At 46.2% G+C, this 17,227-nt stretch overlaps 1 protein-coding gene and 1 long non-coding RNA gene across 11 annotated transcripts in view; both read right to left on the minus strand.

Annotated features, from left to right (window-relative positions):
• Nucleotides 1–636: 636 nt before the first annotated feature.
• Nucleotides 637–14,585, minus strand: LOC144246480 (uncharacterized). The gene is made up of 4 exons (XR_013340165.1): nucleotides 14,430–14,585; nucleotides 13,659–13,846; nucleotides 5,018–5,178; nucleotides 637–3,251 (listed from the first exon to the last, which is right to left on the minus strand). It is a non-coding gene; the product is annotated as an uncharacterized LOC144246480 (long non-coding RNA).
• A 1,180-nt stretch (nucleotides 14,586–15,765) lies between these two features.
• The window catches only part of MEIS2 (Meis homeobox 2), a 171,874-nt gene continuing 170,412 nt past the window's right edge, over nucleotides 15,766–17,227 (minus strand). For 8 of the 10 annotated variants that reach the window (XM_021539301.3, XM_021539299.3, XM_077784068.1 and 5 more), the window contains one exon: nucleotides 17,093–17,207. Coding sequence is in view for 2 of the 10 variants with exons in the window: in XM_077784071.1 (XP_077640197.1) it covers nucleotides 16,921–17,207 (287 nt within the window). In the remaining 8 variants the exon portion in view is untranslated. Of the gene's footprint in view, nucleotides 17,208–17,227 lie in introns of all 10 variants that reach the window. The other 2 variants (XM_077784071.1, XM_077784070.1) reach the window with 1 other exon arrangement.

Genomic DNA, 17,227 nt, shown 5'->3' on the forward strand with positions numbered 1-17,227 from the left:
TGTGACTGAGCTGTTCCCCTATCAACAGTCACACTGTTGACAAGGCAGAGTTGTCTTCTCTGGCAAAGAGACAGAGTTGCTTCACACCTGTGTTTTACTTCTGCAAATCAAAGGGCAGGATTGAGGTCCTAATTAATAACCAAAAGGGGTAAATTGACAAGAGCTTTTGGCACTCGTTTCGAAAAACATATGGCCTCTTATTTTCTTACATATTAGGTCACATCATTTTCAGTTCTATCCAAAAACCCAGAAGCAAGTTACATGGATTCTCTGTACATGTTTACGTACCATACATTAAAAATAACATGCTGAAATAATGCTGTCAAAGTCTGAGACCTACCTGACTGATGGCATATTCTTCTATAAAGAGCAGCTCTAAACTTCCCTTAAACAGAATGAAGGAAAATCTAAAGATAATAATGAATAAGAAAGCAGCTGCTTCTGCCAGACCCATCAAGTTAAATGGCTCTTTGTATTGTTCAAAATGTGTACAATATTGTGTTCTGTGGCAGAGGGTAAAGAGGGGGAACTTCCAGAGATGTTTTGATGAAACAACAAATAAAAATAATATTTTGACAGAGAGATCTCATCTTATTAAAAAAAAAAAAAAAAAAGAAAGAAAAGCATTTCTCCCACTTATCTGACTCAAACAGGAATCTCTTTATTGAGGTTGCACATGGAGCCTTACAGTAATACTTAAAGGAAATGTGCCATTTGTAACAGAACATGCAGAATGTCTGAAGACCCTGAGTGCTTGGCATTGTTCAAGCTTAGTTCTAAATACCTATGATAGACAATTTTGTAATATGTTTCCTGAAAGTAACATCAAGGATTTACTTCAGCAGTAGCTTGTGCATGCTGATAGGTCGAATTGGTGCTCATATACCAATACAAAATAGGATTAGCTTCTGTTAACGTGCAAAGTTAGGGAGACTATTTTTTATGCCAGTATTGGAATTTATTTGCCCTCCTGATTAAATGTTTACCTCACTCTGCCTCATCAATATTTACCTCACAGATCAACAGATCTTCATATCGACAGAATAGGGAAGTCAATATCGCCTTATTATTATTTAATAAGTATTTCATTGTCAGTAACTGAGTGAGAACAAACATCTGTGCAGTATAATGGCATGAACTTTAATTTTGCAAGGTTACTGTCATGCATGTTTGACAGAAGAAAGCCAACCCATAGTAAAAATCCCCCAGTAATATCAGTGTATAAAATGACAACATGTTGAAGGACACTTAAATTGAACAAAACAGGGTTTTTTTAGTCACAGTTTTGATATACAAATGTTGGATATGTTTTACTGTGGCTTCTGACTATGATTGATAGGAGATGCATCAATTTCAAGGTTTGTGAATTTAAGTAAATTGTTGTCAGTGGTATCACTTCTTCTTTTTTGCATTTTTTCTTCAAATTATCTCCTTACAGAGAATAGAGTACTACAAATTGAGACAGGATATACATAAAGCATCAATTTAGCTTGAATATCCACTTACAATAGTAAAAAGAAAATAGTTGTGATAAGAATGTAAGTACATCAGAGTTGTTCAGAAAACTTCAAAGTATTTTTAAAAAAGCATTGCTTATGGTTTTTCTTCTAAATAGTTTTTTCTGCTTCTATTTGGAAAATTCTTTGTTCGCCTTTCCTTTCTAAGGAAAAATATAATATTTATCTTAAGAAAATAAAAATAGTAGTAGCAGATCTTAGATATTCTCTTATCTTTGTCCTCAGAATGTAATTCCATTAATTAGACATTAGAAAAAAATACTCTTATACATTAGGAAAAAATATAATCAAAATTGTATCAACCCTTTGCAACGTGAAGGGAGTTTATTCACCCTTCTTTCCTTCATACTAATGCTTTACTTGACTAAAAAGCCTGAAAAGCTTTCTTTAATATTGTGCTTAAGCATCATGTAGCAAAGCTTGCTGTGGATCCAATGCTTTCAGAACTTAGCTGTGTCTGATTATAAACTAGTTTTCCCTCGGTTGCTTCTTATCTGATGATGTCTGACTCAGGATGTGGTGAAATGCACAGATACTTTTTATTATGTTTTCCAACACATGGTCACGACTCGTTTCCATGTATAAGTGTGTTGTGTCTATGTATCTACACGCCTGTCTATATGCATAGAGCAATGTATATGCTGTTTGTGTGTGGGTCTGGTTTTAACATCAGATTCTATAAATGAATAAAGATACTATCTTCATTTTACTGTTCTCTAAAGGGGCAACATGGAATGGACTCTGTAAATCTAACTATACATGTTGCTGATTAAAAGCTGATGGTAACAATTAATATACAAGGGGACAGACTAGTTTTTCTTCTAACTTTTTTTTGAGAGAAAAAAATGAAAATTATACAGAAAAGACTATTTCCAGATGTGACTGTATAGGGTTTGATTTGAAGTACTTTTGTTATCTACTTAATAATGCATATAAGAATGCTCATGCGAAATGTTTGTTAAAACTATATCCTAGTGGATATTTGTGCTTATGAATTGATTCCTTATCCATATTTTATGGAGAAGTAACTCGGCACTGGATTACAGCACATTATTTTCCAAACTCCTTATGCATATCTCTCTACTGTGCCCCCAGGCTTAAACTAAAAACAAACTTAAGAAAAATTTAAAGAGACAACATTCAGAAACTTATGTTTTTACAAAGCTTCTGAAAGTTTGTAATTATTTTTTCCCCTAATAGGCCTGCCTTTGAAATAATTTGATGGCTAGTTTTGTAAATTTGCTTGGAAAGATCTGGCATTCCATGGTCATTAAGGGAAGTATATATCACAAAAATGGTTTTGCATATAAATAACAGTATACAGGATTTGGCTTAAATTGTCTGCTTTCATTTGATTTTTTCTTTTTTTCTCTGAGATAATTTGGAGGGAAGCAGGAAGATCAAATTGAACACAATTTGAAAATGAAACTTGGATAATTGAGCTAAGTAGGTTGAACTTGCCAGTCACCTGTGACCTCTTCCTAGTGACACATCGTTTCAAACAGCTGAAATGAGAGGGCCTGCATCGAACTGCACAAAATAAATACAGCGAGCGGAGTTTTGGCCTGGACCCATGTAGTCTGCTCCATTTGTACTGAAGATGGAGGCACTCGAGCAGCACCACTGCCTCGGGAAGGTGTTCGGCCACCGGGTGTGTTCAGGGTGGAAGGGAGGAGGATGGGCACGCTGCGAGGCCACCGTGCAGTGTGGTGGGGGAACAGAGCAGCACTGGACCTGTAAGAGGTGAGAAATTGGAACTTTACAGGTAAACGAGCTCACCCGTGGTAAGGTCTCCTTTATGCACTGCTGCAACTGAAAGTTTGCGATCGTCCCCATGTGGGAACCTAATATTTTGCTGTTCATTTTGAAGCAATTATTCAAAACACCTTGGCAGCTGAACCCTCCCTGCTTTCAGGATAATTATTTCTAATCGTGATTGGCAATAATAGTAATTGCCATATTCAGCCAGCACCCAGCTGTAACGATTTTTCTTTATTATTATTATTTGGGTTAACAATCGCCACTGACAACAATGTCTCCCGACCCTCTTCTCCCTCCCTCAAATATACAGGGAAATGAGTACCAATGCTCCGCAGCAGCCGTCGGGTGGGCCGCTTCCCCCTTGCTGGCGGGCTCTGCGCGGACAGGGGATGAGCAGAGGGCGGCTGTCCGGTGGGGTGTCCTGCCGGGGGGCTGCTGTGGAGGATCGGGGGCGACCCGGGCTGCCGCAGCCTTCCCCCAACACCACCGCCCGGCCTCCCCCTCTCTGACGGAGCAGGGGCTGCAGCCGCGGCTGCAGCTTCTTAATAAACCTCCGGGTCGATGATGCATCGCTCGCTAGTGAATCTTCGAGGGTTTATTTATTTTAACTAAATCGGCCAAATGGATCGCAGCTCTGTGTTGACTCTGGCGAGAGGCGAGGCGGGGAGCCGGGGGGCGGCGGAGCTGACAGGTCGCCCGGGGGTTGCGGCGTTTTGTGCGTGCAGGGACTCTGCAACTGCCCGCCGCCCCCTCCGGGAAAGGCTCCTCCGACACGGTGACCGCCCCCCTCCCCTTCCTCCTCCTCCTCCTCCTCCTCCTCCCCCCAGCTCGGTCGCAGGCGCCCTTGTAAGGAAGAACCGAGCCCAGGCACCGACCGGAGCGGGACACCCCCCCGGCCACTCGGAAGGAGTGGGGGCGAGGGAGTGAAAGGCAAAGGATGAGTGTTTCGAACAAGGGTAAATCCGGCCGGTTAGAGGCTTCCTCAAGTTGACGGTCACTAGAGAGAGGTGAGGGTCAGAGCTCTCCCCACTGGCCCTGGGGGGCGAGAGGTTCCCGAGGGGATCCCCCTCTGAGCCAGGGACAGCCGGGCAGAGAGCGGCGGCCAGCCACCCCCTTGTGCGGCGCTGAGGCACAGCTAGCCCAGCTCTTCTCCTGCCAGCCGAACTTCACAGCATTTCTCGTGTTTATTCACGCTCACATCAAAGTCGGAGTTTGGGCCGCGGCGATGCGGGAGGCTGGGGGCGTCCCCCGAGCCCGCTGCTGCTCTGGTGCCGCACGGCCAGCGCGCCAGGAGCGGTGCTCGCCTGCCGAGTGCCCCGAGCCCTCGGGTGCCTTGCAGGTAAACACAGCCAACTACTCGGGAATAAAAACAGCCTCTGGTTTTTAAAACCACACAGAAGTTACGGACCTGCGTCAGCAGGAGTGGTGTCACTGGCCTTCCCCGATGGGCGCCGTGCCTGCCCTTTGTCACCTCTGGGGCATCCCCGCAGCCGCAGGCCGGTCCCGGCGGACGGCCGCCGCCTCCCCGAGGCCGCCGCGCTCCGCTGGGAGCGGGGGAGGCCGCGGCCGGGCCGCCGGGCACCGCCGCGCTGCTGTCGGTGGGTGCCGGGCCGATGGGACGGGCAGCCCGGCACCGCGCACCGCTGCCAGCCCCCCTTCCTCCGGGAACGCTGCTCCCTGACGTCAGATGTTTGCCTAGTCTTTTGTTCAGTTAAAAATAGTTTCACGCAGCAGCTTACCTGCCGTGGGTGGCGGCTGACCGTGGGCTGCGCCAGGGAAGCGTTTTCTGGCAGAATCGATTATTTCCTTCGCCCTCGGATCTTTGATCTCCGCACGCAAATTAATTATAGTAGTATGCACGAAACTGGATCGCAGTTTTCTAAACCCAGCATTTTGCTGCCTGAAACACATGAAAAGGGAAAGTTTCTTTGCAGTCTAGCTGTAGCAGAGCTACGTTACCAAGGCTAGGTATTTCTTACTGCGACCCATTGAATTGTACGTACTCTCAAATATTATCATCACTCCAGTAGCCTTTATTTTTTATTTTTGCCTTTGCGTCTCATTCATGGCCGTTATGGTGTTGTACTTGCAACTGCATATTATCCTACTAAAATAATTGCTTTATAGCAGATTACTTGCAGCAGACATTTATTCTTCTTCTCCTGATTCTATGGAGTTATTAGAAAGTAATGGGTGCCAAGACAATCAAGGAACATTTCCTAATTAAAGAGGAAAAATGGAACTGTCACCATTTTCCACTGTTTGTGAGCCAATTCATGTGCTCAGATCACACACATTTGTACATCACGAACACAGGCATAGGTACTGTATGTCTGTAGTGCATTTGCACACACGTACACACACTCCTCACACAGTTAATTCCTATTTCTTACAGAGGTTAAAGAATAACTTGAAATCGAAGACAAATGAATTGACAGGAAAATGTATCACTTTTTTTCCGCTTTAATTTCTTCCCACATTATAATGAATCTCTGAGCCTTTAGCTAGGTGGGCAATTAACCACCCAGTGCCCGCTGCCCTGTAACAATCACCCCGCTGTATAGCTTATGAGGCTGAAGTTTTTTAACAGCTCCATATCCTTATTTTATTATTGTGTGCGTGTGGGATACGTAATCTCCCACACGCGCAGATCTATGGGATCTATACAGCCGATGTATAATTTTATAGTTTATCTTAGCCCAACTGCTCCTGGGTGACAAATCTGTCTGTCGCAGAGAGCACCGTCCTCATTTCAATACTATTTCGTTCTGGGAGCGCGCACGGTAATTCTTTACATCGAAATTGCTTCCCCTCTGGTTCCTATATTTTAATTTAGTAAAGGACTGATTAGCTGTGGCTTTAAAAGGGCCAGGTCTGCGCTGGCTAACAGCGTCACCTCTCACCTCTCCGCAGCCCCGGGCTGGGGTCACTGCGGGGCCGCGGCGGGGGAGTTGGCAGCGCTGCTCCGGCTGCCGCTGCCGCCGCGCCTACCTGCGCGCCCCTCACCGCGCCGCGCAGCGCCCCTCGCCGCTGCCGAGCTGCCTCTGGGAGCAAATCCCCCGTCCCCCCCGCCGAAGGGGGAAGAGCAGCCCGCCCGCCTCTGCCTCTGGTACACCGCTGCTGGCGCGAATCACCGCGGAAACAACGGGAAGATGCGGCTCTGCTAGGCGAAAATAATTGTTTGGTTTCTTTTAATACGCAAGGACCTGGTTTAATGGCACCCTTTCCGCTGACTTCCAGGGAGGGGAGGAGGGCCCGCCGGGGCGCATCGTCCTCTTTAAAGGCTTCGTGCAAACTTACACATTTTGAAAGAATAACTTCAAAAACCTGTGTTTGATTGTATTCAGACGTGTGCCCATCTCACATCGATTTACGGATCCATTGAAGGTGTAAAGGTGATAATATGCAGGTCGAGTGTCCCTAAATCAGCAGATTCTCCCTTCTCTGACAAATCCTGGAATTAGTTTAACGAGGGAAAAATATTAATTTTCATCTGTAAAAAAAATATATTTCAAAGAGGGATGATATTCTAACAGGAGAGACTACAATAAAAATCAGAATCGCTTCTGGAAAGGTTTCGCTCTGAGCACATATTTCGAGTATGTCGGATCCTCATAAAACTACGCTATAGACTTTATTCTGACGATAACTGGAAAACAGGCAAAGCTTACAAAATACGAGCAAGAAAGTGTCGAAATCCATTTTTTTCCTACCTATGAACAATGAAAGGTGCAAGTACATTTTAAATACTTTTGATCTTTATCAAACGATAGGTGCAGATAAAGGCAAATACCGAATATTCAGGGAAACACAAATAATTTTAAGAAGTTACCTTTTTTTGTTTGGTTTTTTTTTTTGGGGTGTAGCGGTGCATTTAGAGAACTGGTGCGGAGTCATCACTTTGTTTATTTTTCTAACGTCTACTCAAATTCCAGCAATCCGCAGAGTAGTAACAGCTTTTTTCATGTGTTTATCATCGAGGTTGCAACAGGATTCGCCTCAATTGTTCTGCCTTTCTTGTGTTTTCCTTTCTTCCCCTTTCTGCATTTCCCAGATACATTCGCTTTTGTTGCAAAAATAAACAGCGGAGTTTTTAACAGCAATTTGAGATGATAATGGTTACTGATCCCATTCTTTCCATCATAACCTTCAAGTGGTTTAAGATTAATGATAGGAGGTGTTTTAGCAAGGAGTGTGGGTTTTCTTCTCCAAAGACCATCGCTATGATAATTTACTTAAGATGTTGACAAGACTGTCAGTAAGGCTAATTTTTTATTAAGCTGCGCTGTAGCAACTGTAGTAAGCATTTGTTGTTATTTAAGCACATTGTATTTTTTGAATGCCCGACTATAAATATTGTTATTTGCTCTCTGCCTGATGGATTTGCAACAGAGATTATTCCCCTTGCCTTTGTTTCAGGAAAGGTGTCTTCTGGTATTCTGATAAATATTCTTCTCCACCCTCCCCCATCCCCTTTCACGCACATTTTTTAAAAGAAAATAAATTTGAGCAACTACTGTCTTGGTCCAGCAATGTCTTCTGCATAGCATTGTTTTGGCTGGACTCTATCTAGGCACATCCCTGAACCAACGGGACAAGATGAAGGTTTGAGTGCTGGGTTTGTGTGATTATTATTTTTTTTTTTTTTTAATTGGGCAGAATTACCTTTTGAACAGTAAATATGTAACTGCAGCGCCCCAGGGTACGAAGAGGCTGGGGTCCCTCCTTAAGCGAGGCAGTTTGGATGTATCGACGGCTCCCGAGCGGAGTTCTGCCTTGTCCGACCCCCCGGCACCGGCGCCGCCCGGGAGCGGCTCCCCCCGGCAGGCCGGGCCCGCGGCGGGCGGCGGCGGCAGCGCTCCCCCGGCCAGGGCTGTCCGCCCTCCGGCCGCTTTCCCCGCTCGTCCCGGGACAGCCGGCAGCACAGCCCCTCGGCGGAACCCACCGGGGCGAGGGCTCGGTGTGGGCACGGCGGGCTGGCACGCGTGGGTGCGCGGAGGGCAGCGGAGGCGGGCGCCAAGCAGCCCGCTCGATCGGAGAGGAAAAGTCTGGGATGAAATCCTAACAGAGCGGTCGATTTTACCTTACTGTTGTGCTTTCAATAAACATGAAGCCGTGGCCTTACCTAGAAATCACGGGGGCCCTGTGACACCCGTTGGGCGCTGCTTTATTGCCTTTTCCCCCGCGCCTGCGGCCAGGAGCGCAGAGGGGCCACGCGGGCAGCGGAATTCGGGTGGCGGCCCCGAGCACCCCCGCGCTGCCGCCGGCCCCGGGGCGGGCAGAGGCACGCAGGGCAAACGGCGGGGGCTGCAGAAACACGTGCCGCCTCCTTACCGGCCGCCCCTCTCCACTACCGGCAGCTCTGGCTCGCACAGAAAGGAAACGGGCAGCCTCGTAAACAGTTCATGGTACCGTTCCCCCGGCCGAAAGGGAGGCGCGGGGCAAGGGGCACCCTCTTTCTGCCGGCGCGACCCGTGCGCGCCCGCGCTCCTTGCCCCGGCGCGCAGCGCGGGCGGAGCGCGCCTCCGCGGAGGCGCCGGGCGCGGGCAGCAGGGGGCGCTCCGAGGTTGCGCCTGGGAGCCCGCGCTGCCGCGCCGCGCGCCCGCGCACGGACACGCACATGGACACACAGGGGACACACGGACACGCACGGACACGCTGGCGGGGCAGGCACACACACGTATATACGCCGCACACGCACGCGTGGAGGCACAGGCACGCGCACACGCGTGTACGCGCACACGCGCGGGGACAGCCAGGTGTGCGCGGTGCTGGGCGCGCCGCGCGGGTGTCACCGTGCCGCTCTCTGTGCGTGTGCGTGTGCGCACTGTACATTATGCAACTTATTAAACACCACGATGAATTGTCAACATTTTTTTCGCATGTTAGTTCCGCTGATCCGGGCAGGATTTATTTTCAGGTCTCGGGTCCCGGAGCTATAATGCGTGATTTCTTTGCCTTAAATAAAATTGGTCAAATGTTGACAACCTTTAAGCCAATCTAACACTCAAGATTACTGATGGGAAACTAATGAGAAAATATCAGATCGTCCGGCCTGGGGGCTCCTAATTAAATCTTAGCTGATTGAAAAATAAAAGCGGGTTTGGGGGCGTGGGGGAGGAGGGAAGAAGCTCCGGGCTGAACTTTAGCTCTCATTTTACGTGATATTTCCCCAGCCCATCTCTCCCTTTGCTCTCTTTCCCCCTTCCCTCCCTCCCGCCGTAAAAACTCTAATATTATTTCGCTGGTTATTTCGAGAGATCCGAATGGGGCTATCATTCCTTGCCCGGTAAACATTAAGGCCTTTAAGCAACGTGATTTAACTAATTAGAAAATTTACATCATTAAGTCTCAGGGAGAGAGAAAAGGAGAAACAAATCTGTCAGTCATTTTAAAAGAGACAGGCCCTATTGAAGTGTGAAGAAATCGGCTCTAATTCAAAAAGGCAATCGGGCAGAAAAAGCCCTCAACATTACCCTGCTAGTTATTAATCAGAAGGGGCTTCCCCCTCTTTCCTTCCCTGTAATGGCAAGAGCTGAAGCACATCGTTAGTTTCTCCTAAAGCTACCGCACAGTTTCCATTCAGCTTTTTTGCCACTCGTCCATGTCCCATATTAATAGCGAGTATTTGTCCATTCAAGGCTCATAGATTTGAAAATGTTTCCGAATTGGAGAGCTGCATCCACAGGGAAAAAATCCCTATGTATTAAAAATAAAATAAAATAAAATAAGCTCCCCGACTCCTCCCTTCCATCTCAGTCAAATACAAGGGCTGCACTGCCCCGTCCCCCCATTAACGGGAGGTCCTAAAGCAAACCTGCTTGGTGAGAACCTGTTTTTGGCTTTGTTTTCCTCCCCTGCCCTGTATTTCTAAACACAGACATAAGCCTGAGCGTGGAAAGCATCCGTAGTCGTCCCCCTCCTGGTTTAGTTTTTTTGGTTGGTTGGTTGTTTTTTTTCGGTTTGGGTTTTTTTTTTTTCCTTTTTCCCCTAGGGACCGGCTGTGTTTAGTGCCACGCACCAGGCTCAAGCAGAACAATACAAACTTGAGTGAAAATCAGAGCGATCGGGTTACTGATGCCGGCTCCTTCACCAAGCGGTGCGGGACGCTGCTGGGCAGCGCGGCGAGCGGGAGGACGAGCTGGCGGCCCCGCTCTGGGGAGCGCAGCTGGGGTGGCGGCACAGGGAGCTCGGCGGGTGGGGGCAGAAATGAAGCAGCTTAGTCCAAAGCACAGAGAGGGTTACATCTCTCTCTCGCTTTCTCTTGTCTTCTCTTTCAAACGCGCTCTCTAATCCTCCCCTTCCAACTGTTCACAGTGGACTATAGTATAAATAATAAATACATCCTACTCCGCTTTTTCTCTCTCCCAATCTCGAAGAATCTGACAGTCGCTTTAATCAAAGGAGTTTGCACTGGTTCTAAAGGAGTTTGCACTGGTTCTTCATGGAGGTAATTTAAGGATTTTTAAACACGCTTCGGACAAAACCAGGCGATAGGGGCCTATTTCTGATCTCACGGCCCGGGGACGATCTCTCCTGCGGCTCGGGGAATTAACCCCGTGTAAATGTGCTCAAGATCAGCCTCCTGGTAGGGATTTTACTTGACAGTAGCCTGTGAAGAAACAATATTTTGGCAAGAAAAAAAAAGAGAAAAGTCTCTCCGCCAGCCCTATTCCGACTTCCATTCATTTACGTCCCAGGGCTAACTTGCAGTCATCTCTGTAGGCAGATGCTTACAGAAGTGTAAGGTCTTCAGCAGGACCGGGCATGCTCCTTTTCTAGCGCTAGGTCTGCTGGACGGGAGCCCTTGCGCAGCCCGCAGGGTGCGAGCCGGCCGGGCGGGCGGGCAGCTCGCTGATCCCCAGGGAGCCCCGGCCGCCCCCCGCATCCTCCACTCAGCACCCCCGGCCTCTCCGACAGGGAAGCGACCCGGGCTAAACACGTGCTCCGAAAGTGAAGCGTTTCTCCGTTCCCTGCAAAACCAGCGGAAAACCCGCCCTTGCGCCCGGTGGGCGAGTGGTAAGGCAGAGCTCCCTGCCACAGCGAGAAGAGCTGATGGCAGTACGAAATGGAGAGGGGAGGGCAGAAGGAAGAGTCTGCGCTCCTCCGCCCCTTTGCACCAGTTTGTCTTGCAGTTATTCAAAATGATTGAGTTTTCTGAAGAAGGCCCTTTAGAGAGAAAACAAAACCAGCAACAACCTCTTCCACCAAAACCAACATGGATATCAACCTGTCCACTGGCAGGCCTGCGGAGCTTAGAGGCATTACAGTAAAATTTACGGCGTCCTTAACAACTCCCAATAAAAGCATTAAAATTCCCTTTAATTGAGAAAACATTGATTTTTAACTCTGGAAAGAACGAACCCGTAATTTAATTGCAAGCTTTCACCAACAGAGCAGCATCTCAGAGAGGCCACATTCCATCTTTAATAGAGCCACTTTATGAAGTGATAAAACCAAAGAAAACCTGACAAACAGAGACAGTTGAAATTGTGCAAGAAAAGTTATTTGCCTTCCCTTTCCGTCTTTGTAGCTCCAAACTATCCCACTCTTCCCTCCTCCTCCAACCCCCGCTCTCCGATCACAAAACACAACTGTAAAAGTAAAGGATTTAGGGTCTAGGGAAGTAGTAGTAGTTAATATTTTAAATAACGATTTGCTTTTACTAGGCACCGGGTGATGCCAAGAGTTTTAAGGGAACATTTTCACAAAATGGTAGCCTCTTCTGAAAAGGAAACTAATCGGATAAAACTTCCTTGCTTTCCCTTGTTCGTTACAAAAAATAATTGCTAAAGGGAAGGAAAGGGAAATCCCACCCTCCCTTTCTATCTTATTTCTGTATCGGTTTTTGGTATTATAGAAGAGTAAAGAAGTTTTTGTTTGGTGGTTTTTCATTGATCAGTCACTCTGAGCTAATGTAATTATCCTCATCAATAGAAGGCTGCAGAGAGAATCATTATGTGGGTGACATTGATAAATGATCACCCAAGAGCTGCCTTTTCTCTTGGGCACCCCCACATATGACCCTCCCACATACACAAGGTAGCCATAGAAACACCTTGAGATCCTCAAACACTGCTGCAAATGGGAGAACACAGAGAAAGCGAGAGAAATCTAACTTCTCACACTTTCTGTTCCTGCTGAATCCTTCCCATTGCACGCAGCCACCGAACCAGTCTCCGCTGTCCTGCCCCATGGGCACGCAGCCCGGCCCCGGCCCCATGCCCTCTCACAGCACCATATCCAGAATTTGAGTAAAGGGGGTTCTTATGGAGTTTGCTTCTGGGATTGTTAAATCTTTTTTTCTGGAATAGTTAAGCAATGATACACACACCATATGTATTGTACGCGCATTGCGGGACCTCCTGGCTTTAATGGCGCTCTTAGAGATTCACACCAAAGATTTTCAAGATATTCACCCCATCTCAGTAATGCGACTCTGGAAAACGGTTAAACACTAATTATTAGCAGTGATTTTTTTATAGTCACAGGCCTATACAAGAAGATTCTGTCTTTCTTACTAAGGCAAAGATTTTTTTTTTTCCTCCAGCCGCAGACCGTCCTGTTTTTGTAAGCGAATTCTAAAATATTGAGAGCAGTAATTGATTCACAATGATCCATAAATCGATGTAAGGAATGGGCTGAAGGTGTTTATTTATTTTTTTATTCCTAAAGCTGCAAGTAAAGTAGCTTTGACACTGTGTGGGGATGAAGGGGAGGAGTTGTTTAGCCGTGCGGGGTCATCCATCATCAGTGTCGCAGAGACTCTGCCCAGAGGAGCAACCTCCCTTCTGTCTGTCTCTTTCTCGCCACCAAAACTATTAATATTAAAATCTGCCTGCAAACCTTGCCCCCACCCGCCCGTCATCCCATCCGGTCCTGCTCAGCCCGCAGCGGCTGGGCTGCCCAGTCTGGAGCTGGCTTGCTCCTGCGCAGCGCCAGGGGAGTTGATTTTTCCCCGGGTGCTGTTAGGAGTTAAAAGGCCGGCCCCGTTTCCTCTGCTGAACCCAGGGATGCGGAAGGGGAGACATGTAGGGCGCAGCCATCCCTCCACGCAGCGGAGCCTTCTCCTGCCGCTCCGCGCAGCGCGGGGACGCGGTCATGCCTGGGGAAAAGATTCGGGCTTTTTCCAGGCTCCATGGGGCTTTTTTTCCTAGCACACGCATCAGGCGTATAGTGGGGCTGGTGGCTCCACATCGATCCCCGCAAAGGCTCCGCGGCAGACCCTCGCTCCCTTCGGGAAGCCTGGAGAGCCGCTGGAGCGATGAGCAGCCCTACAATGGAGAGCGGGTCCAGCTCGTATCCCCGCTGCACCCCTTCCCCTGCCCGGCCCGGCCCGGCCCCGGCCCCTCCCAGCACCCCCCCCCGGCCCTCGCAAACCTGGTCTGTGGCAATTTTCTCTCCCTCGCTCTCTCTGCGGCTATGAGTGAAAGGTGGGGAGCGCCCGGCTTCCCCTGGCATCTCCTCTTCGGCCCTGCGGTGCCCGCTCGCCGCGACGGGCAGGGCTCGGGCGGCAGCGCAGCCGGAGGTGCGCTCCCCTCCTCTCTTCGCCTTAAAGGCAGCAAAATCTGGAAGAAAAATCCCTCATTTATGGTGACTACAACTCCCAACGCAGACCCGCTCGGCGAAATAGGAATTTGGGATTATAAACATGTGTGTATGTAAACAAAAGGTGTTTCTTCTGTTACCCTTCGTTTCCCACAGCATAAGCAATTTTTATTCAGACTTGAGTATTTTCTTTAACACTATACCGCTGTCAAAACATTATTCCCGTTTTGTTTGCTTTTGACAGCTGAGCAGTTCTTAAAAATACCAAAATCAGAACCTTCCACGCTAAACAGAAAATCTCAGATGGAGAAATCTCTGCGCGATATTGTACCTTAGATTTCAGCAAGACATCTCACGGAAAGCACAGCCCAAAAGGGGGAGAAAAAAAGACAGAAAATAAAAGACAACACAGCAATGCACATATTTAGTTCATTATAAAAACAAATCATCTACTATGCCTAAATTCTTCTGTCTTTTTGCCAACGCAATTTCTGACCTTTCTCTTCAAATTTTAGATAAAAAATCTGCAAGGAAATAAAGTACTGTTAGAAAAAAAAAATTAATAAAACCTCCCTTTTAAAGTGCTAACAAAAATAATCTTGCCTTCTTAAATTCTGCATCCACAAAAATCGGAGAATTTGTAAATGGGCACCCAGGCTGTGGTCTTCTTATGCGACTGAAAGGTTGATGTGATTTTAATCAGGACAGAGAGCATCAAAGCCGAGCAGGGAATTATAATCTAAATTTCATATGAAAGCCTTATAAGAGACGCCCACAAAGCAGGACCCGATTGCTAAATAAATCCTCACACCCATTCTACTAGCATCCTTCCTTCTGTCGCCAGCAGCGTGGGTCCATTTACTCAGCTCAGAAACTAAACATTAACTACAAGGTTGAGCCTCTTTCCACATTCCAAGGGAAAAAGTTGCACTTGAAGTTTTTTAAAACACCCTGGCCAGTTGGAACGATGAGAAGGAAGGAGGAGAAGGGTTACAGATTTACAGATGTTGAAGTTGGACATTTTTGTTTCCTAGAAAGCTTCGTTAATTACAAGTCCTTTCCCACTCCTCTCCTCTCAGGAGTAAAGGCAGAACTTTCCCCTGCTCTTTGGGCCCCATCCGGCTCTTGCTGATGTAACAGCGCCACTGAGGAAGATGAGAGGCTCCTTTTTCTAAATTGATCATTGCTCTTCCTAGTTCAAACCCTGCTTTAGTTGCTTCAAAATGCCAGAAGCTTTGGTTTAAGAAAAAACAAACTTTTAACCATCATTCTACTCCAGCTATTTGTATACAAAAATGTCAAATCAACATTTTTTCTGTCATTAGCTGGTGGTTTGTTGTTTTGGCTTGGTTGGTTTGTGGTTTTTGTTTTTTTTTTTTTCTGAAAACAACTGAAGACAACAAAAGGAGTAAAACCATCTCAAAATCTAGCTTATGCAATTCTCACATAGGAAAAATTCCCATTGGAGTCAAAACTTCTTTTCTCCTCCTAAGACTTCTAAATCTACTCCAGCAATAAAGCCATTCTTTGCCTCTGAGCTAAATACCTGGAGGTAAAGTCTGCTGTGGCTATGGATGTACACACACATACATGTACACAAGTGGCATTAGTCATCTCATGTCTGGGCCTTTGCCACTCAGGATCAGCTCCTATGTTATTAGCAGGTACTACAAGTATTAGACACACCTCTTAAATGCAAGCTGGTGAGAAAGTATTTCATTTTTTTTTAATCTGGCAAGAATCTATTATCAGTAATCAGAAGAAATACATAACCTCAGATGGGGTTTCATTCAATTATTCTATTAATGCGATGATAAGCGTGTTTCTGATTTTTCCAGCCTTTCTTTTCAATGCTGATAAGAAATATGTTTGAGACATCTCTCATGATAACCTCAGACTCTCCTAAACATGATTAAAAACACAAAAGCCTAGCAAAAAATCAAAAAATGAAATATTTATTACCGCATTTTGTGACTTAACACCTTTTTTTTCCTTTTTAAAACATAACGTCACAGTCCTCATACAAGTATTTTAATGTAAATTTTGACAAAGCTTAAAGGTAACAGCATTTTTTTCTAGTGAGGAACACGTGCTGAGAAAGGAAGAATTCATGGACATACAATACCAATTCCACAGCAGATCTGATACTAGCAAAAACATTCTTTTTTTTTCAATTGAGGTAAACACATAGAATATCTAACATGAAACAATTAATAGACCGAACTCTGTACGAAGTTTGTTACAGTATTCTCTTGCTTTTTTTTCCCAAGCTTTGAGTTCATGATAAAGTCCTAGGTTTGGTGCAAAGACCGTTAGTAACTTCTTTCATTGAGGAAAGCTGCCCAACTTTTAGTTTTGTTTTGTCCAAAGCCAAGGCTCAGAACTACTGGAAGAAGCTTCTGCTCTGTCTGTTCTGTCTTTTAAATCTTCACCTGCAAGCTCTTTGAAGAAGAGTCCAAAAAAAAAAAAAATAGATTGGGAGGAATGGGGAGAGACTTAATGAAGCACAAACTATAAAGATCTGTTTGAAACTAAAGGACACATTTTATGAAGGAACAAAATGAGGGAACGGCAAGGCCTTCTTGGAACAGTCTTCTGAGTGATGAGAAACCCAGCAAGACTTTTCATCTTCATCTCCAGGGTAGTTCTTTTCTCATTGGCCAAAACAGGTCTTTCATGGATAGTGACTTCACTGCTGAACCAAACAGTCATTCTTTTGGGAACAACACACATAGTGTGGAAAACAAGGATTTTTTTTCTTCTAAAACTATTTGAGGCAACGTAACGGAGTGATCAACAGAAATGTACAAGTTAACTTAGTTCCTATGTTTATACTACAGTAGTTATAACTCTTGGAGTCTTTTTTTTTTCCAGAGGATCTGTACATGGACATATTCATTTCAGTGAGCCCATGATTTCACATTTGTGTTCTTGTATCATTGGTCCTCTGTTGTTGATGAAAAATGACAAAAAGTAAAAAATAATCACAGCTGTCTGGAATTTCGTATTAAGTGTCAACATCTGGTCAAAGTTCAAAAGTCTTAAAATAGTTTCTGTTTGTTTTTGTTTTGTTTTTCCCTTGAGTTCCCTTATTCTATTGGGCATGAATGTCCGTAACCTGTCCATCAACACTGGGGTCTACAGAATTTAACACTGTGGGGCTCTGTGCTGACATGGTCATTCCAGGGTGGATAGGGGGTCCTCCGTGCATCATCATGGCTGGGTGGTGGGGATGACTTGGCAAATATGAATGGATTGGGTGTCCATGTCTTAATTGAGTTGGGTGTGGGGTCATCTGGGGAGGAGTGTAACTTGGCTGTGCCATACTCATACCCACAGGACCACCCTGAGATACGTAGTCCCCTGGCATGCCTTGCAAACCTAGACAAAAAGGGGAAAAA

This window comes from Lonchura striata, chromosome 6, assembly GCF_046129695.1.
Source record: "Lonchura striata isolate bLonStr1 chromosome 6, bLonStr1.mat, whole genome shotgun sequence".
NCBI classification, from domain to species: Eukaryota; Metazoa; Chordata; class Aves; order Passeriformes; family Estrildidae; genus Lonchura; species Lonchura striata.